At 36.9% G+C, this 22,787-nt stretch overlaps 1 protein-coding gene across 2 annotated transcripts in view; it reads right to left on the bottom strand.

Annotated features, from left to right (window-relative positions):
- Positions 1 to 22,787, bottom strand: part of GABRG2 (gamma-aminobutyric acid type A receptor subunit gamma2) — a 95,084-nt gene that overhangs the window by 48,255 nt on the left and 24,042 nt on the right. For both annotated transcript variants that reach the window (XM_034406292.3, XM_034406285.3), the window contains exons 2-6: positions 22,549 to 22,697; positions 15,219 to 15,286; positions 13,540 to 13,760; positions 11,749 to 11,831; positions 8,633 to 8,770 (exon numbers count right to left, since the gene is read on the bottom strand). In XM_034406292.3, coding sequence (XP_034262183.1) covers positions 8,633 to 8,770; positions 11,749 to 11,831; positions 13,540 to 13,760; positions 15,219 to 15,286; positions 22,549 to 22,697 — 659 coding nt within the window. The remainder of the gene's footprint in view (positions 1 to 8,632; positions 8,771 to 11,748; positions 11,832 to 13,539; positions 13,761 to 15,218; positions 15,287 to 22,548; positions 22,698 to 22,787) is intronic.

The raw sequence follows: 22,787 nt of genomic DNA, 5'->3' as shown, positions 1-22,787 counted from the left end.
ACGAAGTTTTCCTGGCGCTCTCTCTTCCGGTATCGAATGTTTGTTAAATGTCTCGTTATCGCCTCCACAAAGTCTGTCAAGTTAACCCCCTTTCTCTCCTTAAATTCCGTCTCTCCTCTGTGGCTGTATATTCAAAAACCAAGCTTGTCTGGGCTCGCTTTCTCCTCCTGGGTTTCCTCCGCTTTCGCCGGCTGCTAAATTGTGCGCTGTCACTGTCAAAATGGAAGCTGTCTCCGCTTATTTCTCAGTCGCCGCTATCTAGCTTCTTAGTTGGAGTTTTAACTTCTTCCGCCTTCGATTTTCACGTTATGGGTTGTAAATATACCTTTTGAGCTTTTTTCTTTCCCGATCTTTCCACCGAAGTCTTCTTTATTTGATTTTCGCTTCCCTCTTAGTCAGCTGTCAACGTTTCTGGCCAGCCGGGTGGCTGGTTTTTCCCCGATCAGGATTAAGGGGGGTTTCCTGAACCTTCGGGGGGATTGCTGTCCTCCCCGAGGTCCTCGGAGTTTCCCCTTTTTTCTATTGACCTATCCGAGGTCAATAGTGCCTAAATCGGCTCCTAAATCGGCGATATTAGGGACTTGGAGAACGGAGAACCGTTCCTTTCGTCCCTAACACGATGACGTCACCGCCGGAAGTCGAGACTCCTGTTCTATTGGGTAAGTTTTTTCCCCCTTTGGGAACTTTAAAAAAAAAAGTTAATTGGGTTTTTTTTTAGTTGTTCTTTTTTAGACCTAGCCATTTAAAGTTTAGGAAGTTTTAAATTTAGTTTTCATATAAAAATAAAAATAAAATAAAATAAAATAATATTTGTGCAGCTTTCTGAGATTTAGTGTGTTTCTGTAGTGTTTCACTCTAATTACACAAACATAAAAAATCTCACAAAGCTGTATGTGGAATTTTGTGTGTGTAAAGTGTGAAAGTTGTTTTTTTTGGGCTTTTTGTGGCTGTGTGAGGTTCCTTCTTGTTGCAGGGGCCATTTTGGGTCTAGCACAGCTGCTTTTACATTGTGGGTGAGCCAGTTGATGTTTTTTAATTTTTATTTGGTGTGCGTTGGAAGAGGGGTAGTCTTATATGGCGAGTATAGCCCAAACCCTATATTTTAACAGGAAAAGTCGGAAGACGTCTTATACGCCGGAAAATACGGTATTTTTTTTTTTTATAAATGATTTAGTGTAGATGTTTACTCCTCTAGATATTTTATTTTTATATTACATTGTATTCTGGTTTTTTTTTTGATAATAATTGTTCTTTGTAGATCAGTTGTTGTTGTTTTTTTTTGTTTTTGTTTTTAATTTGATTTATATGCCGCCCTTCTCCGGAGACTCAGGGCGGCTTACAATGCGCTATGCAATAGCCTTCATACTTTTGCATATTTATACAAAGTCAGCTTATTGCCCCCACAACTGGGTCCACATTTCACCTACCTTAGAAAGGATGGAAGGCTGAGTCAACCTTGAGCCTTGGCGAGATTCGAACCTGCAGTAATTGCAGGCAGCTGGTCTTAATAACCAGCTTAATAACAGGGTGCCTTAGACCACTGTACTACCAAGGCTCTTTTGTCCCCAACCTTCTTGGCACTAAGGACCAGTTTTGTGGAAGACAAGTTTTTCATACACTTGGGGGGGGGTATGTAACTTTGATCTTGTGCATGCGCCATTTCGCTTGCCCACTGCTCACTTCCAGCTGTGCAGCCCAGTTCCTAACAGACCATGCATGGTACCTGTCCATGGCCTGGTGGTTGGGGACCCCTATTGTAGCTGTTTCCTTGTATGCTACTATAAGTCTACTCAGATTTGATAAATTACAAGCACAAACAAAAATATTTAATTTTAAATTAAAATTGATCAACGATCAAGTCTAGAAATAGACTTTAAGCAATACTCTGCTTAAAGCAGAGTCAGATCACTTTCTCCTTATGAGATGGTGGAATGCCCCTGGTCTCAAGGATGCATTCAATACCACATACACTCACCACATGTCATCCGCCAGGTAGCCATAGCCAGTCAGGATGTGGATCCCACACAAAGGGGGCTGAACCAACAGATTTAGGAGGTAAGCAAATAAATCTGATCTGGTCTAGAAATAAACTCTGGCACAGGGAGAAATTATATATAGAATAAAGCTTTTGCAGTTAGACTTTCTGAGACAGTGGCAAATGGCCTCTGATAAAGATATAGATAAGAATTTAATCCATGAATCAGCAAGTGTTGACATTTAGAGAGGATTAGAGCTATTACTGAAAATTGCAGCATTTCAGAGAGAGTACCATGAAAGTCAATTCCACTAAACTGGAATAATTTTGAACGTTCTGACAAAATGAAGTCTGATGGGAGTTCTAAATATGTTAATAAAATACTTGTACTCTTTGGGTTCTGCTTGATCATAGGAGGAAGTTTCCAATTTCTGGTTGCTTCTTTACCTACTTTATATGGAAAGTTGTGAATTTATCCTACGCTAAAATAGAAAGATTAACGGCCACACTGCTCCTGAAATCTACAATATTTCCCTAGCTGACAAAAATAAATATGACTACGTTATCTTGGAAAACATACTTAATTATTGCTGATAACAATCTTAGGTAATGTGAGCTGCTACTTGTGTAAAAGCCAATACGTATATTTATCACTTTAAGTAAGTAGAATGGGACTGTGTGCATTTGTGCATTCATAACAAATACAATCTTTCAATTACATCAACAATGTGAGACCATTACTGTGGGTTGCAAAATTAGATTAGTGGTCCCTCTGGGAAGCCACACTAGCCTAATGTGAGTTGATAGTTGTGTGGGAGGGAAACAAAAGAATTAAAATTTAAACTATTTCTTCCAAAAGTTCTGATTTTTTTTTTCATGAGAAAAAACAGCAAGACTCTGGATAGACTCTGAGAATAGAACCTGTTATTGTGATTCTCCCCCACAAATAAACTCTTAAACTGAGCCAGAAATAAGACACTTTATGCAAGGAATTCTTTTATATCTTTCACTGATAGCACAATTGCAACCTTTGTCTTCCATTTTGGGATGCCAGAGCACCCCCCAGATTGTGTAGTTGAACCTGGGTAGCAAAGTCCACATTTTTTATTTTCAGCTTTGTTGTTGTTGTTGTTGTTGTTGTCCTAGAAAGGTGTTAACTAAAGGGGTTTAAGCATCTATGAAACAACTCAATAAAACAAATCACTGGGGAAAAAAGGAGGGAAAATTTTTCTGCAGTTCTAAAAACTAAAATAATATATTTTTAAAATGTGGGTCTGCACATTACAATTACCAACTTGAGAAACCAAGTTAAGTCTTTCATTTGTCTCTTTTTCATATTCATATTCTAAACTGTAGGATATAATTAAGCAGTGTCTGAATTTACTAATCTTTCCTCTATAAAGAAGGTTGTGAAGGTAACCTGCCTTCATTGAGGGCAGAAGGTCTTCAAATTAGATTTAGCTTCTTTTTTTTTTTATCAAACACATGCTTTCTATAATTGCTTCCCTAAATACAATCATTTCACCCTCTTCCAGATTAGGCTAATTAAAGCTCTGTTTATTCTGGAATTAAATATTTCAGAAGTACCAATGCTAATTAAAGTCTTACCACTTAGTTGCAACCATCCTTTCTTTATTCAGAATATGACCATGGATAATTTATTGATTGGCAGGACTGCCTTTAAAGGATTATTCTGATCATCAATTGGCACAATTTCCACATACTCTCCTCCCTCCAAAAATACTGCAAGTATCACAATTCTGGGATACAAAGCATATGTTCAAGCTTGTTGCTTGTAAGAGGTAGGTTGAACAACTCCTCCTCCTTCACCATCACCACCACCTCCTTATTCCTATTCCCATTCCTACCATCACTACTGGCATAGAATTTTTCAAAAAAAAAAAAATGCTTTCCAAGTTCAAACATTGTTCTGATACCATAATAGGTTTCAAGATCAAATGTGTAAAAGCATGAATCCTATTCTTCCCAATTCTATTTTGAAAATGTGCTTTCCAAGCTAAGGAATCTATGGCACATAAAAGATGATAATTTGATGAGTACATTGAGTCACCAATTGGAAGTTTTTTACAACCTTAACTGAGGTTTTTTCCCCCAAATAAAGTTTTGGGCTAACCTTCTGAACCGCTAACCTTTTGTCATTTCGGAGTCTATTACATGTGCATACTAAAGATCATACAGCGCAAGGTAAAATGGAAAACTGTAACTATAAGACCTCTTATCTACCCTACAGAGAAAATCAATCATCATTTAGTAAGTGATTGCTCTAGTTATTGCTGCAATCCAAGCACAAGCAAAATGGAGTACTGCCACTCCAAAAGTGTATTAGAAAAGGAGTCATGGCATTTAATCACAAGAGGGGTCCTTGAATACCTTTTATTGTGCAATGGGATAAAAATATCATTTTGTGATGACAGACTCCAATAAATCATGTTCATGTGTTCTCTTCTTCATATTGCTCAAGAAACTATATTCAGAATGTAGATGATTTAGCCTAGATTAAAACTTCTGAATTCATGCTTAGAGTTTATACTTTTGCCTGCTGTTTTCCATATTTTCTATGACAGAGTCGGTCAAGTAAGTGAAGCAATCTGTGGCCTCAGTACCATTCTTGTGTCTCCCAATGCCCTTCCAGGCCATAACTGCCAATCACTGATGGTAATTTTGAAGTGATTAGTCCATGAAAGCTGTAGTCTAAATCTTTAAGTGGCTTTTGAACAGCTTGATACAATGTCATATATGGGCAATTCCATTCTATACCATAAATGGATGTATTTGCATTTCGGAAGTAGCAGAGGTAGAAGACTTGGCTCACACACTATTTGATTGTTGTTTATATAAGAAGGTAAGAGACAAGTATCTTGGTTCATACGTTGACCCATTGGGAACCCTTATTAAAACAACATGACTTATGTGCAGCCAGAATTTGAAAACAACATTTAATACAGCATAGTACTTGAGTAAAATGTTTCAATTGAGATTGGCATATGTGGGACTGATAGGGGTAAATTATAGGGGTGATACTGAAATATAATTTTATCTTATTTCACTTATCCATATATAAAAGTATTATATTTTACTCCAATTTCATTTTAAATTGTTTTTATAGGATTTTATTAATAATTTATGTTTGGAGCTCTGTATTTTGATATGGCCTATGGCCAGTGGTGAGATTCAAGTAATTTAACAACTGGTTCTCTGCCCTAATGATTTCTTCCAACAACCAGTTTGCCAAACTGCTCAGAAAGTTAACAACCGGTTCTCCCAAAGTGGTGCGAACTGGCTGAATCCCACCTCTGCCTATGGCAGGGGTGGGTTCTAAAATTTTTTACTACCAGTTCTGTGGGTGTGGCTTATTTTGTGGGCATGGCTTGGAGGTCATGTGACTGGGTGGGCATGGCTAGCTGGTCATGTGACCAGGTGGCCATGGCTATGTCTATAGGGATTACTCAGAGGGCTGAAAAAAGTCATTTCTGATAGGTCCTTGTACTTTTGACTGGTCCTCACACTTGTGACCATCCTCACATTTATGCCCGTGCAGCATTCTTAACAACCATGTCACTCATTTCACAACTGCTTCTCTTCACCATGGTGACAAGATAGGGCGAAAAACATAAAATGTGAGGACAGTCGTAAGTTTGAGGACCAGTGAAAAATAACTTTTTTAGCCCTCTGAGTAGTCCATATGCACAAAAGGAATCAATTATTTCTTCAAAGTGCTGATGATTGCACCCTGGCTGGAAGAACTCCAACAGGGAGTATTTCCTCCCAACAGCGGTGTAAAAAGCTTAAAACAACCGTTCCCCTTTAAGAAAGTCAAGCAAAAAAATAGCCTCTGGAACCAGAAGTGACAGTAAGTCTAGGAGAGGCAGTTTCTGTAATAAAGATTAGGCTAGGAAACAGCCAAATGTTGTAATTAATCCTTACAGGATTAACCCTGTAAAGTGGAAAAAAACAAAAAGAGATTTCTTTTAACAACCGGTTCTCCAAACTGCTTAACTATTTAACTACTTAACTACTTAACAACTGGTTCTACCGAAGTAGAATCCCACCACTGGGTTTACCCATTTATTTTTGCAGGCACCGGTCTACTCATTTGTTTTCTTTTAACACTAATCAGCTGTAGGGCAGCCCTTTGAAGCCCCGCGGCAAGAGTTTAAACAGTTTTTTTCCCTCTAGCCATCAGCTGGGACTCAGGAGGCAGCAATAGATTGGGGGTGGGGCCAAATAAAAGGTAAGAATAACCCAGGGGGCGGGGGAGGGAGGGGGCCAGGGGGGCAGAACCGGTTCGGTGATGTCATATCGTCACCGCTACTGGTTCAGCCGAACTGGGCCAAACCGAGAGGAACTCACCACTGGCCTATGAGCTAATCAATAAACTAAATGAACTTTAGGTAGGTTTAACACCATAAAATAACAAAACAAAAAAAAAAAAACTTTCTTAGAAACTAAAGAAAAACAAAAATGGAAATTGTAATACCAAGTGCTGAGGCCTTATTCATTTTGCATGATTGCCGTCACTCCCTGTAAATCTCATCAAAAATTAAATTATTTCCTCAGCCTTTGGGATGCCCATCATTTATTTCATTATCAATTATAGTCTACAAGGTAAATTTTCTCTATGTAATGTGTTTATCTTGGAATGTTATCTCTATTTTTAAGGGCCAAAATTGGGGACAATGAGGAAGGTACAAGAACACCATCCTCACTCTAACAACTTTATATATGATGCCAACCGTCACTCTTTCTTTCATCTTTGTTGATTCAAGCTAGAAATGATCATCTATAAATGTTTGGATGAATAAGATTAGAAGCAGGCTCCCCATTACAGATCATTTTCTGAATATGTTAATCCAAATGAACAGAATATCTCTTCAAGCTAAAAGCACAAAGACTAAGATGGATATTGCCAGTGTTTGGGTAGGGAGATAACCCTATAGATTAAAGCTTCATAGAATTGGAAGAGGCCACTAAAGGAGTCCAAATATTTGCTCAGTCCAGGAATTCAAATTAAAGCGTCAGTGGCTGCCAAACTTTAGCTTTAACATATCTAATTTTTTTTTTAATTTGATTTGATTTATATGCTGCCCTTCTCCAAAGACTCAGGGCGGCTTACAATGTGCTCAGCAATAGCCTTCATCCTTTTGTATATTTATACAAAGTCAGCTTATTGCCCCCACAAACTGGGTCCTCATTTCACCTACCTTAGAAAGGATGGAAGGCTGAGTCAACCTTGAGCCTTGGCGAGATTCGAACCCTGCAGTAATTGCAGGCAGCTGGTCTTAATAAGCTTAATAACAGGGTGCCTTAAACCCCTGTACTACCAAGGCTCACTAATTGGGGGAAAAATGCACCCACTGCTTTTTATAAATGTTCTACTAGCAAACACCTTTCACTTACTGTTAATTTACATCCTGTAACTTAAAATTATTGCTCCATTTCTTGAACAATAGGTCTTTCTTTTTGAGATAACCATTCTACTCTTTGGAAAGCCCTATCTTATTCCCCAATGCTGAGAATGATTGAGGGAAAAAGAAGAAGGGGACGACAGAGAACAAGGTGGTTGGATGGAGTCACTGAAGCAGTAGGTGTGAGCTTAAATGGACTTGAGGGGATGGTAGAGGACAGGAAGGCCTGGAAGAACATTGTCAATGGGGTCGCGATGGGTCGGACACGACTTCGCAACTAATAACAACAAATCATATTCCCCAACAACCATTTTTCACGGATCTTTCCAGTTTCCTTAGTCTGTCCTTCTAAGACTAAGTTTTCTTAGTTCATTCTTGCTACCCATCTCTTCACTGGTCAGTTTATTTATGTCTTTCTTAAAATGTGGTGCACAGAGCTGGACACTGTAGCTGATATGGAATCTGGCCAAAACAAAATAAAGTAGAAGTACTATTTCCCAGGATTCAGAAATCACAGTAAAACTGCATTTGCTTTTTTCCCCAGTAATATTAGACTGTTTCCAACCAATCACTATTCCAAAATCTGCATCACAATTACATGCCATTATCTAATCAAGGCAGCCCTTTCTCTCCCCCCTCAATCCTACACCTGTTCCTTTAAATTGTGTTCCCTAAGTGAAAACACTTTGCATTGGTGTATATTAACTTTTACATGTTTATTTTCAGCTAATTTCTCTAATTTATAAAGCTAGTTTTTCTTTCTATGATCTGTTTAAGCCACCCCACCCAGTTTCATATCAACTGCAAATATGATAAGATACTATTCATCTGGATTATTCATGACAATAGGACGGCATGGTGACTCAGTGGTTAAGACGTTGGGCTTGTTGGCTGGAAAGCCAGCAGCCCACGTTTGAGTCCCAAGCGCCATATGACAAGGTGAGCTACTGTCTTGCCCTAACTCCTGCCAATTTAGCAGTTCAAAAGCATGCAAATGCAAATAGATAATTAGGTATCACTACAGTGGGAAGGTAACAGTGCTCCATGATGTCATGCTGGCCACGTGACCTTGGAAATGTCTTCCAACAACGCTGGCTCAATGGCCTTGAAATGGAGCTGAGCACCGCCCCCTATGATCATCAACAATAGCAGAGTTAAACCTGCAGGAACTCCTTTATCTTTATTCATGAAATTGGTGAAAATATGATGAAAGTATAGTTACTTAATTTACCTGATGTTGTTGGAACCACTTCAGTTGTATTTCTAAGTCCAATAAATGAGAACTGATAGAGCCTCCAGGATCTAGTATCTCCCACTTCCACGGAACTGCGTTTCCACATATAGATTATTTCTTCCTTTGGGTAGCCATCTTCAAACCAAGGGAAATCGGGATTACATCAATATATTTCTATGTGCTAGTGCTTCCTTATTTACATGTTAATACTTTCCTATTTATGTGTGGGTCTCAGTGATACTATAGATGCACTTGTATGACTTTCAGCCATTTTCAACACAATGCTTATTAAATTCATCTAAAACCCAAAGCAACAAGAACTTCAGAAAGAGATTTTACAGTTACAAACCATCATGGAAAAAACATGACTATGACAAATGTCTGACAGGTTCCACTATATCAAATTGTAAACGTTCTTTTTCTTAAGAGGAAACTTCACTAGTCACCCGGGTACCTTCGAGACTGACTTCTGCCACCAATAGCCTCCCACTGGCCAGTCTGCTCCCACAGAGAGGGTCTCCTCAGGATGCCATTGGCCAAGTTATGTCGGCTGGCGACATCCAGGGGGAGGGCCTTCTCTGTGGGAGCCTCTGCCCTGTGGAATGAACTGCCTCCGGAAATGCGTAAGATTTCCGACCTCCATGTATTTTGCTGTGCCCTCAAGACCCTGCTGTTCTGCCGGGCTATCAATGTAATGATTTTAAATTAGATGTTTTAAATTTGGGGGGTTTTAAATTTGAGCCAAAACTATTTAATAATTTTAATTATTTTTAATTGATGTTTGTCTTTGTGCTTTTAATAGGCTGTACACCGCCCTGAGTCCTCCGGGAGAAGGGCGGTATAGAAATAAGATTATTATTATTATTATTATCCCCAATCCCCATAATGGCTTTTTAAAAGTGATGGAGTTTATCAGGAACATGTATGCTAATGTTCACGACAATCTGTAAAGATGAATTGCTTTGCTAGATATCTGAGAGAAGCACTATTAAATTAAATAATAAATAAAAACATAAAATATGCACTTTTCTATGCTTTATTCTGCAGAGAGAGATATTATATGCTCTGGACCCTCCACTGGATTTGGCAGTGAGGATTTCTAGATGGCATTCCCCAGTTAGCTATGAAGTTTAATGAGTCAGTCTCACTATCCCTGTTCAATTCACTTTGCTGACATACATGACGATAAAATAGGAGGAACCCAATGCTTGCCTAAGACATTTTACTCTTGTACAAAAGGCATATGAAACCTTCAGCATTAATCATGATTTTAAAAAAGCAGATGAGTTTAGAAAATGGAGGGACAATAAACCATTGTCATCTGAGACAATCTCTTCATTCCATTCAGTTCATTTAATGGTAAAGTCAACTTTATTTAACCCTGGGCATCATAACCTCACCTATTCCTGAGCTTAGGTTGGGACACAGATGTGATGAATTTATAAACATGTGAAATCTGAATTGGTAGCTTATTTTTTGGCAGCAATATTTCTCCTTAGTTGGAATTCAACAGTACTTGGTAGCCTCCTATTTATTTAACTATATAGCTATTGTTTGAAAATAGTCCAGTGATTTATAGACAAATGCCCTAGCTTTCTCATAAAAATCAAGAGCAATGTGTTAATTTAAACCAGCGGTTCTTAACCTGGGGGTCGCGACCCCTTTGGGGGTCAAACGGCCATTTCACAGGGGTCGCCAAAGCCCTCTCTTGCCCCCCCACACCTTCACTCACTCTCACTCTCTGCCTCTGTTGGATCGCCGGCCGTTCGCTTACCCCGCCCACTCCCAATCTATTGCTGCCTCCTGAGTCCCAGCTGTTGGCTAGAGGGAAAAAAACTGTTTAAATTCTTGCCCTGGGGCTTCAAAGGGCCACCCTACAGCTGATCAGTGTTAAAAGAAAACAAATGAGTAGACCGGTGCCTGAAAAATAGAAAAAACAGCCCCTTTCAGCTTCAGGATAGGTCTTCATATTTGTTTGGGGTTGGTTTTCTTCCCTTTCATCTTTTTTATTATACAGCAATCTTTCTCCTGAAACCTACCACCTCTCTCTTTTCTATCCTTCTTACTTTCTCTTCCCCCCCTCTTCTCCTCCCTACTTCCTCTTCCTTTCTCCTTCTCCTCCTGTCTTCCTTCCTCTCTTACCCTCACTCCTACTCTAATTTCCCTTCCCTTCCTTCATCCCTCTCTATTGCTGTATCCTTTTATGCATATGGACTACTCAGAGGGCTGAAAAAGTTATTTTTGACTGGTCCTCGCACTTTTGACCAATCCTCGAACTTACAACTGTCCTCACATTTTACATTTTTGCCCTATCTTGTCACCATGGTGAAGAGAAGCAGTTGTGAAATGAGTGACACGGTTGTTAAGAATGGTACAATGGGCATAAATGATGACAAGTCATAAGTGCGAAGACCGGTCAAAAGTTCGAGGACCTGTCAGAAATCACTTTTTTCAGCCCCCTGGGTAGTCCTTTTGTGCACATGGACTACTCAGAGGGCTGAAAAAGTTTTTTTTGACTGGTCCTTGCACTTTTGACCAGTTCTTGAATTTACGACTGTCCTCACATTTTACGTTTTTTGCCCTATCTTATCTCCATGGTGAAAAGAAGTAGTTGGGAAATGAGTGACATGGTTGCTGCACAGGCATAAATGTGAGGATGGTCATAAGTGTGAGGACCAGTCAAAAGTGTTAGGACCTGTCAGAAATGACTTTTTTCAGCCCTCTGAGTAGTCCCTATACACATAGCTATGGCCACCCGGTCACATGACCAGCTAGCCACGTCCACCCAGTCACATGACCTCCAAGCCACACCCACAAAATAAGCCACGCCCACAGAACCGGTAGTAAAAAAATTTAGAACCCACCCCTGGTTGGGGGTCACTACAACATGAGGAACTGTATTAAAGGGTCGCGGCATTAGGAAGGTTGAGAACCACTGATCTAAACAGTAATTTTAGTATTGATTGTTGCTGCACATTGACACAAAAACATACTATGTATTACATTATCAGCTTTATCTGATTATTCTGATATTAAGCTTTATTATTATTATTTTTTACTATTATTATTTTCCTCTTTCTTTCATAAGGATAAACCCATTGTTGACTACTTACAGCTTGAAAATGCCAAGGGACAAGAGTGTTCATCCATTGGGAAATTGTGTAACTGTAGTTGACACTCTGCATCTATTGTCAGTCTGAAAATAAACAAAGGCAGATGTTATTTCTATTTGTACTGTTCTCAGCCTACCAATTCTTACTGTAACTATGACAATAGTCAATATGTGTTCACGCACAATACTTTATCTCTGCTAAAACCCTGAGAAGTGTTCCTTGAGTACATAAAATATGCTTACAGCCTTTGTTCTTCATAGACTATTTCTTCACCTTGGAGCAGAAATTTGTCCCAACTCTATTTTTATATTAGTTTGGGAATGGGTAAGAAGAAGCTTGAAAATCCATATGCATTTTTGTATGCAGTTCTCTTAATGCATCTTGTCTTAATATATGCAGTTTTTAATAAAAGAAAATGTATGTAACCCAGGGTCGAACTGTGGAATCCTTGGTGCCCTCTGAGCTTGGTTGTTTGCTTACACAGATTTCATTACCTAAATAGGTAACATCATCAGTGCCATATACTTCTTTTTAATTTGTTACACAATACATATATATGTATTATACTATGTATACATTTTATATGATTTTTTGCAAGTAACTGTCCATAGTCTTATACTCTAACCATTTCATTACACAATTTCAGTTCAGAATTAAACCATGAATGACATTAATTTCTCCCTTATCATTAATTCCTTCCAATGTTCCTTTTAATATATTTTGATTACTATATGATGCATCTATCAACATTCTTGTACTTCCTTTGTTATTACATAATGGATGCAGGCTTCTATATCTTTACTTGAGGGTAAAGGCTACTTAACTCAGTGTAATAATTTCTGAGCAGTCACAATTAGGTTTTTACCATGAAATGTTGACCAGCAGGAACATGTCCTGCCTCTCTAGACTCTTTAGGTGTATAAATCATGCTTGTCTTCTCACCTCCATGTGCTTTTGAAACTTACTGTTTAAATAAGCTATCTTTCAGAGCTACCATGGCAAGTGTGGTTCTTATATTAGGCTTCCAAGGAAATATCATGGAGCCAATGAGAATTAACTTATTTCTAGACTTAAGAATCAACTGTGAAAAGTCTACTGTGCAGAATTGTAAAAGCTATGTTATGCTGTATTCCTGTATTTACTTCTTGTAGATCTTGAGGGCTGTGAGTCTATACAACTCTGCAGATGCACAGGAATTGGCAATATTTGCTATTTGGAACAATTACAACTATTCCCATCCAAAACCGCGGACACTTTGATTTTTTTTATCAAGTTATTGTTACTGAGATTGCTTTTTTTGTTCACAGTGCTGCAAGCAGTCCTCAAATAGCTGCAGATCATGTGCTCTTAGTTTCCTGTCAAGCAATGAGAGAAAGGAGATGGGCGCATATCAATACTGCAGAGAAACTCCATTTTATCCTACTAATAGTTGTTTGCATACTAAGATAAGAGAATTGGGGAGGGGGGGCAGCTAGAGAGGAGGAGATGTTTTCAGTTCTTGTCCACTCATATCTTTTCATTACATGGCAGTGCATTGGTTGATGTCATTTTATTCTTCTTAAAATACTTTGGGACCAGTTTGACAGATAGTAAATATCTTATTTCATGCTCTGATTCTTAGGTTCTAACTATTCTATCATTAGTTCTGCTCTAGCAACAAACATGCTCACTTAATTTTGGCTGAAATATTCAAGACATTGGATAGTCAGTATGTATGATGCCTTCTTTGTCCACATGGACACATCCAATAAGTTCTGAGCACTGGAAACAATAGATTAACTATGAAAATACCTGAGGGTGTAGAGAACCCTGCCGTCATTCCAGATCCTAAGCATTCGATTGGGTGTTGTTATCCAGTGTGCATCTGCTTTTTTTGAGTTTCGAAAGAATGTATCAGGAATCCAGATCTTCCCCACCATGTTGCTATTCAACCTCAGAACTTTTATAGTGCTGTTGAATCTTAGTCGTCTATCATACCAGGTTTGGGCAAAAAATATATCAATTGTGTATTCCTGCAGTAATAACAGAATGTGTTAAGGGAGAACTGCAAGATCTCAGTACAAAGTCTTTATGAAATTACTTCTCAAAACTTTGATAGCTCTTTTGCTGAAGAGAATTCAGCCACTTCAGCAGAGATCCAGGCTATGCAAGAAGAGTTGTGCAGGTGGAACAGGAAAAATCTATCCCTAAATTGTGTCAGAATATCAGAGTTGGAAGGGACCTTGGAGGTCTTCTGATTCAACCTTTTGCTCAAGCATAAGATCCTATCCCATTCTAGACAAATGGCTGTCCAATCTCTCAGTGATGGAGCATCTACAACTTCTGGAGGCAAGTTATTCCACTAATGAATTGTTCATCCTCCTTAGTTTTAAGGAAATGTCTCCTTAATTTTAGATTGGATCTCTCCTTAATAAGTGTCCATATGTTATTTCTTATCTTGCCTTCAAGTGCTTTGGTTGAGCCCTTCTTCTTTCTGACAGCTCCTTAAATATCAGAAGACTGCAAACATGTCAACCCTAGTCTTTTTCTTTGTCAGACATTCTTAGTTCCTGCAATTATTCTTCATATTTTTTCCGCTCTCACAGAGCCGGGGTACCCCAGGGTACCGTCGACCAGGCAATGCCATCTGGCGACGCCCAGGGGTAAAGCGTTCTCCGTGGGTGCCCCTACCCTTTGGAACGAACTACCCACCAAGCTCCGGACGGCCCCAGATCTCTGCTCCTTCTGTCAAGGCCTGAAGACTTGGCTATTCCAACAAATGGGCTGATGCTGATTCTTGGGTTTTATTATTTATTGATTTTAATTTGGTTTTAATGGGATTTTATTATTTTATCATTGAATGTTTTTAACTTGTGTTCGCCACCCTGAGTTCTTCAGGAGAAGGGCGGCATATAATTTTTTTTATTATTATTTGATTTATATGCCGCCCTTCTCCGAAGACTTAGGGCAGCTTACAATGTGCTCAGCAATAGCCTTCATCCTTTTGTATATTTATACAAAGTCAGCTTATTGCCCCCACAACTGGGTCCTGCCAAATAAATAAATAAATAAATAAATAAATAAATAAATAAATAAATAAATAAATAAATAAATAAATAAATATTTTTTAGCCTCCAATCCCCTAACCATCTTTGTTGCTCTGTCTATTCAACTAGTGAGCATACTCTTATCTAGCTTTACAGAACCAGTCAAATTTCATCTTGCTTTTAGCCAAGTTGATATCAAGACAGAATCAATTAAAGGACATTTCATTTTCATCAATACCCATATTTCCCACTCTATCCTCAGAACAGGAAACACCTATATTGACAAACAGGCAAGAAATATAATTTCTACTCATTTTTTTTCTATAAATGTGTCTAAGGCAGTGGCATGTTAACATATATTATTTATATGTAGTAATGATCTGAATTCACTAATGACAATCTTCAATAAACTCTGACAAAAATCTATGAAGAGCTATTACATACCATATTGATTGCATTCACTGGGCCAATGCTATTGACATACATATCAGTGTGAATTACTGTTGGTTGCACTGTAACAGAAACAATAAGAGTAAAACTGTAAATTAAACACAATTCCAACAATAATTAATGATGTTAGCCATTCAAATTAACAAAGTAATGAAGCAGCAACACTCCAATGAATGTTTTAAAAAAGCTGTATTACTTCTATTAAAGAAAATATAAACAAAACTGTCAATAAGAAAAGACTTTGTCTTTCAATGAGGACTGATCTTTCTCATCATCCTGAAATTACAACATTGGGAATCTGTTCTAAATAATTAAATTTAACTAAAATTAGATGAAAACCCTTTAGAAATTCAGTGGTTTTGGAATATAAGATTGACAGAAGAAACATTTTTTTCCATGTAAACAATGATATTTATTGATAATAAAAGGTTGGCAATTCGATCGTAAAAGTCAATAATTTATATAAATTATAGCATAATGTTTACTTTAGACTTGTATTTATACTTAGCATATTTACAATTCTAATTATTGACATTTTTAACTTATAATGTGATAATTTTGTAATAAAAATTGATAATTTAGTTCTGATTGCTTTTCTGAAACAACTGATAACATAAGAGAAAACAACCTGATATCCTTCTAGAACAAACATGGTAAAAATAAAAGCACTTGGAGGCATTTTTCTCTTATTTAGCTTTTAATACTGTCAATATGATACACGGTTAGATGACATTTAAGGATTTACTAGTTAAGAGGCTTCATTGCAATTCTAAACTCACCAGTTGGACTTCTGTTCACAACTCAGATTTAACAAGCCTTGTGTGCAGTGTCATACTGAACTAAATAGCAAATGTATATATAAAACGTTGAGACTAATTTAATCCATAAACCTAAATTATGCACTTGGAGTTCAGTTAATAAGGAATCAATAGAAGTTAATTCCTCCTTAGATGTTCTAAATTCTACTATTTTTAAACAGTTGTAACTAAGAAAAAAACTTTATTTCCCCCTTCTCTGTCTAAACAAGCTGTCTAGGCAGAACACCCAAAGTAGCTATCTGCTTGTGTTTGCAAAGTCTTATTCCTATAACATATGGCTGGTCTTTCCTTCCCCTCTGCCTGAAAAAGTCAGCTTGTCTAGGCAGAGAAGAAATAATCTGATTTTTTTCACTTACTTGTACAGTAACATGTGATATTAACAACTAGGTCTCATGAACAGTGGTGGGTTGCTCCCGGTTCGCCCTGCTTTGGGCGAACCGGTAGTGGCGGCGGTGGGAGGCTCCGCCCACCCATCCAGACATCATCAAAAACAATCTGCGCATTCGCGCCCGCAGTCTACCGATAGCGAACCAGTAGCGCCAGGTTTTGAAACCCATTATTGCTCATGAACCTTACTGCTATATGATAACACTGAATAAGAGCCACTAATTCCACTACAGTAAATAACATTAAAATGAATGAAGCCTTTAAAATATATATATAGCAATAATGAAGGAAACAGAGCATGCAGATTTGCTTACTAGACATAATACCATAGTAGTTACAAATCATTGTTCCTACAAATATTAACATCCAGGTTGCTTAAAAGAATACTAAATGAAACATTACTGTGCCCAAAAAACATAATTTCAAGTTTTTTAAAAGTAAAGAAGAGAAAATACAAAGCTAAAGTATGTGAAATATTATCTTTTTCCATTAGCAAATACAGTATTAATATTGTAACACTATGTAAATTAGTTTCTGTACTAAAGAAGTGGGATGGATTATTGCATACTTAATTATAATTAGAATTAATTATAAATAATCATAGTGTACTATTAATTAGACTAAACTCTAATATGTCTGGGTGGGATGGATTTTTATTCCATCTGTATTATTGCATAATTAATTAGAATTAATAATTATAAATAATAATCCTAGTTTACCATTAATCAGACTAAAATCAAGTATGTCTGGATTTATATTTGATTGGGAATGCCTAGAGTTCAACATAAGACTGGTGGCTATATGAATGTTTTAATTAAATAAATAAATATTAAAAGATAATATTTTGTTTCTATAATCTCATTTAATCAATCACATGATTCATTAACTTTCACAAAAGAATTTCAGTTTTGATTCACATGTACTTCTCTCTCTCTCAAAAAAAAAAAAATGAAACTGGAGTATTCCATTCTCTGCTGCTCTTATTAACCAAGCATGACTGTCCCATGGATACCAAGGAAAGGAGAAACCAGCAGGAGAAACAGCCGCTTCATATTTACCATCACTTCCAGTGGTAGGCTGCTACCGGTTCGCCCCAGTTCAGGCAAACCGGTAGAAGCAGAGGGAGGCACCGTCCACCCACCCAGATGTCATCAAATACGATCTGCAGAAGTGAAGTAAGCATGCGCGAGCGAACTGGTAGTAAAGGTAAGTGAAACTCATCACTGATCACTTCCCTATTGTAACACTGCATGGCATGTTTCTGCTAAACATGAACGAACATGTCTCAACTTTTCAGTTCTGGACAAACTGTCAATCTATTTTCCTCCCTCGAATGACTGTTTTTAAATCTGGGATGGATTTTCTCAAAAAATGTGAAGAGAGGAATTTTCTCCTCTAGTCACAGCAATCACCACTTCTTGCCACTGTATTAAGAGAACTCGGTCACAAATAAAATGTCTTCTTTAATCAACCCCTCATTTTCTTCAATGCATCATCTCATATTATAGTTCTGGATCTTTAGTCTTCATTATTCCCCCCCCACTTCCTGAATCCATGTTTCTCATAATCCCATCATTATAATAAATTATTAATTCAATGGAATAACTTTAAATTAAATATATAAATCCTGTTTTACCTGAACAGAAACCCTGAGTTTGAGAGCTGATTCTTCAGTTACCCAAGCAGCTTCATTTTCAGCTCCTTTGTAAAAAAAAAAAAAAAAAAAAAAAAACCTGCTCCCCAAGCAAAGGCTTTAAAAGACAACTTCCCTCCTAATGACATTCAATAAGGGAAATTAAAAACCTCTCCTCTTATGACTTTTTTTCAAATTTTTGTTATATCATTAGGAAGCTGTGCAGAAACTTGGAAACCGCATAACACAGACACAATAATAACATTAAGCAACACTAAGGTATTCATTTCAATCAGAATGAACCCCCGTGTCCACAACAAACACTAGCTCTGAACTGAGTCTTCTCTCATAGAGTATATAAGCACCATCCATTCCACAAGCACAGTACATGTTCAATATATAGCCAACTCTAGTCTTCCCTCTCTCTTGGCAGAATAACACACTGCAACTCTCTGCACAGAGTCCCAGGATAGGAGCTTTCTCATTCTTCTCCTAGCTCCTTCCTTCTGGGCTAGAACTCAAAACCACTTCTTTCAGCTTCTTTTCCTTTTGGCCATCCAAATCAGTTTATCCTATCCAAATCATTGGATTGATTATGTGCCATAAAACTAGCACTGATCTGAGACTAATCTGATCCTTTGGGTCTTCCACTGGTGTACCCATTAGTGTTGTAATTGTCTGTCCACCTTGTTGTTGGTTGTCCTCTTTTTCTTTCTATCTTTCTTAGCATTATGGATGTCTCCAGAGAGCAAGAACATCACATAATGTCTCTGAAGTAGGATAATTTCAGGCTGGTCATTTGTGCCAAGTATGAACTCTGGGTTGATATGTTCAATAATCTATTTGTTTGTTTTCTTGGCTATCCTTGATACTCACAGGAGTCTTCTCCAAAACTAGAGTTCAAAGTGTTAATACTCTTCCTAAACTGCTTCTTCCAAATCCAACTTTCACTTTTACAGATAGTCACAGGAAAAACAATTTTCTGCATGATTGTGATTTTTGTATGCATAGACACATCCTGGCATCTTAATGTCTTTTCCAGGGTTTTCTATTCTATGGGGTGCCAATCTATGCCATATTTCTTGGCTGATGGTTGGCTTTATTTTTGATCATAAAAGGCAGAAGTCATCTACTACTTCATTTTCTTCATTGTCAAATCTTTTTTTTTATTTTTTTATTTTTTATTAAAATAACATTACAAACAACATATACAATACTTCACCCTGTGCTATACATAAGAAAGGAAGATTTGGTTCTTCGGATATATCCTCATGATCGCTAAAATCCACGTTCTCGGGGTACAGGTACCGAAGCATCCAATTTTCCCAGCGCATAGTCCACAAATAGTTTCCAAATTTTCCACAAAATATCTTCTTTATAGTCACCATTTCTAATTTTAATATCGCATGTCATTTTATCGTTTAAAGCTAATTTCCACATTTCACAATACCATTCTTCTATTCTAAAATTCACATTTAATTTCCAATATCTGGCTATTATAATTCTACCCATTATAATCATAATTCTAATCAATTCTTTCTCATATTTTGTTGGTTCTGTTTCCTTAATTATCAACAGTAATATAGTTTCTTGTCTCAATATTATTGCTTTCCCCATCATTTCAAATATCATTTTCTCCAATTGTTGCCAAAACTTTTTAACTTTATCACATTTGTACCACATATGTTCATAAATCCCTAATTCCATATCACATCTCCAACATTGTTTACTAATTTTGTTATCCATCAATGACAATCTTAATGGAGTCAAATACCATTTCCAAACAACCTTATAATTATGCTCTTTAATCCTTACAGATAAAGTCTTCATAATTCTACTCTTCCAATTCACATTCCAATCTGAATCTGATATTTTAATATTAAGTTCTTTTTCCCAATTCATTTTCATCACCCTTTGTGGTTTTCCATCAAAATTTATAATCTTATATATCTTACTAACGAGTCCCTTTAGCCTAATTTCATCTTTCATAATTTCGAATACTAAATGTTCAAATTCAGTTTTACTTCTACTTATCAAACAATTGTCCCTTACTTTCTTAGTCCATTTTTCTATCTGCATTTTTTCTAAACTCAATTTTTCAATGATTTCTTTTTTCCTCCTTTCATTTTTTGAAGTTTTTAACCAATCTATTATAATTTGTATATTTTCATCTTCCATTACCCTATCACGACTTATATTAGTTTTAATCGGCCAATTTTCAATTGTCTTCCCTAAGAAAATTATATCTGGAATTAAAATTTTAACAAATTTATTCCAAATTTTACTCAGTCCCTTTAACCAATAGCTATTAATTACACATTTTGATTTTGCTTTATCTAAAAACCATGTTGAGCCAAATTTCTTGATGTCTTTTAATTCTAAATCTCTCCAATGACTATTGGGCTTATGCTATTCGGACTGTGGTAAAAATATTTAAAGGTGAAGATAGTCTTCATTGTCAAATCTAAGATTGTACCTGTTGTCACAAATTTGGTCTTTATAGTTAACTTTAGTCCCATTTTATCACTGGGCTCTTTGACTTTTATCATTAACAAAGCCATTCATTTATTTATACATAGATAGATAAATACAATTTCTATAGCTTCCCATTTTATGTACAGCAATGATTCTGGATGATGCACAATAAAATATAACAAATACACACAAATAGTTGAAACCTCTGGCTTTTCTTTTGCTACTGTTAACTCACTTGAAACTATTTCAACACCCCCTACCCATGCTCCAAATTCCTTTTGTTATCTTCAGAGAGTAGACCCCCAGAAGGGCATCGTGCTGCAGAAAGAAGGGCAACCACATAAGTAGATTTTAACCATATAAGTAGATTTTCTACAAACAAAGGCTCTTCCATTCTATTATAATGAAGAAATGCCAGCTTTACTGCAGCCACTGGGTTGAAGTTAGTTCAAGTCACATTGCCAGGGAGCAGCAACAATGCAAGGTTCAAAGAGCAGAATTAGATGTAAGAGACTCTCTACATTGTTGTAGCTTATATAGTGAAAGACACTGAGATACTGACTGTGTTGAAGTAAATTCATCTGACAGTCATACTGGTTTTGAATATGAAATGGGAGAAAGTGAAACCTTGTTCATTGCTTCAAGCAACCAAAGATCCTAGCTCACCCCATTCTCATGTGTTTTGCATTGACTAATGGTTGTTACATTAGGATGGTTAATAATCATTCCCTATTTTTACCCCCCTGTTACTTATATCTTTTTAGAATAGATTATTATAACAGTTCCTGTTTATCATCTGAGAGGCTCCTTATTCTGTTCTTGGTGGCTTCCCTGAAAGATATGGATAAGCAATTTGTTATGATCATGCTATTTCGCTAACACAGGCTTCCCAAAGTTTCAGGTCAAATACAGAATGCTAGTGCACTGTTTCCTTGACAATTTTAGGATTTTTGTTTATTTGATTTTTTTTTATTAAATAAAACTTTCATTTTAAAGCTGTGGTGGCGGAATGGTTAGAGTGCAGTACTGCAGGCCGACTCTGCCCACTGCAAGGAGTTCGATCCTGACCGGCTCAAGGTTGACTCAGTCTTCCATCCATCCACATCGGTAAAATGTGGACCCCAATTGTTGGGGGCAATATGTTGGCTCTCAGAGAGTGTTGTAAAGTACAATGGAGCAATATACACTGCTCAAAAAAGTAAAGGGAACACAAGCAGAAGACATCCGAGATCTGAATGAATGAAATAGCCTTATTAAATACTTTGTTCGTTACATTCAGTTTTGTGTTCTCTTTAGTTGTTTTAGCAGTGTATAAACTACTTTATGTAAAGAACAAAGTATTTAATAAGGCTATTTCATTCATTCAGATCTTGGATGTCTTCTGCTTGTGTTCCCTTTACTTTTTTGAGCAGTATATAAGTCTAGGTACTATTGCTAGTGCTAGTGCTAAAGCTGACTTCATTTTTCCACACTGCTGTAAGATCAACACAATCTTTTTTTTGCCGTAATTCCTTATTCTCATCTATCCCAGACATTATGTTATGATTATAGTCTAATACCATTGAAAGCATGTTGTTAAATTCAGTTAAATGTTTACCTGCATAGAGGATCTTTTGCAAAGATACAGCCTGACCAGCTAAGTCCGGGTTCTATGGTTTGAGCCATGAACAGCATTACTTGATACAGTTCAATTGAGATACAAACTGTTCAGAGTGATATAATATCCTTCTCAAACTTATACCTTGCTGCCGATTCCCAATTCCCACTTTACTGTTTAGACTCAAGACCCTTAGATCAATGAATGAACATATTGTACAATAAGATGCTATTAATATTTCAAAATCACTGTGAGCTGTAACATTTTAAAGATATAAATTTAAAGATATATGTTAAAAAAAAACATTGATTTTTAACAATAGACACCGATTGCAAAACATTACACAGATAACATTTTTCCTTTTTCCATCTAATTACCATTAAAATAAATAAATAAATAAAACAACACTCTCACCTCCTATATCTGGTCTCAGTTTGTTGTCATACCCCTCCAGCAGACCATTTAAAATGAGAGTAACATCACTCTCATGGACTTTGGGAGTCAACACCCAGGTTTTGTTGGTAGTATAATCTTCATAATCATCATCACTTTTTTGGCTAGTACTGTTTAGGAAAAAAAAAATAAAGGAAAAGAGCACTGGAGTCATGTATCTGGAGTAGGTCAAAATTATGTTCCTTGACAACTCCAGAAGA

This window comes from Pantherophis guttatus, chromosome 2, assembly GCF_059756535.1.
Source record: "Pantherophis guttatus breed Tessera chromosome 2, ASM5975653v1, whole genome shotgun sequence".
NCBI lineage: Eukaryota > Metazoa > Chordata > Lepidosauria > Squamata > Colubridae > Pantherophis > Pantherophis guttatus.
This window is presented reverse-complemented; position numbering and strand designations above follow the sequence as displayed.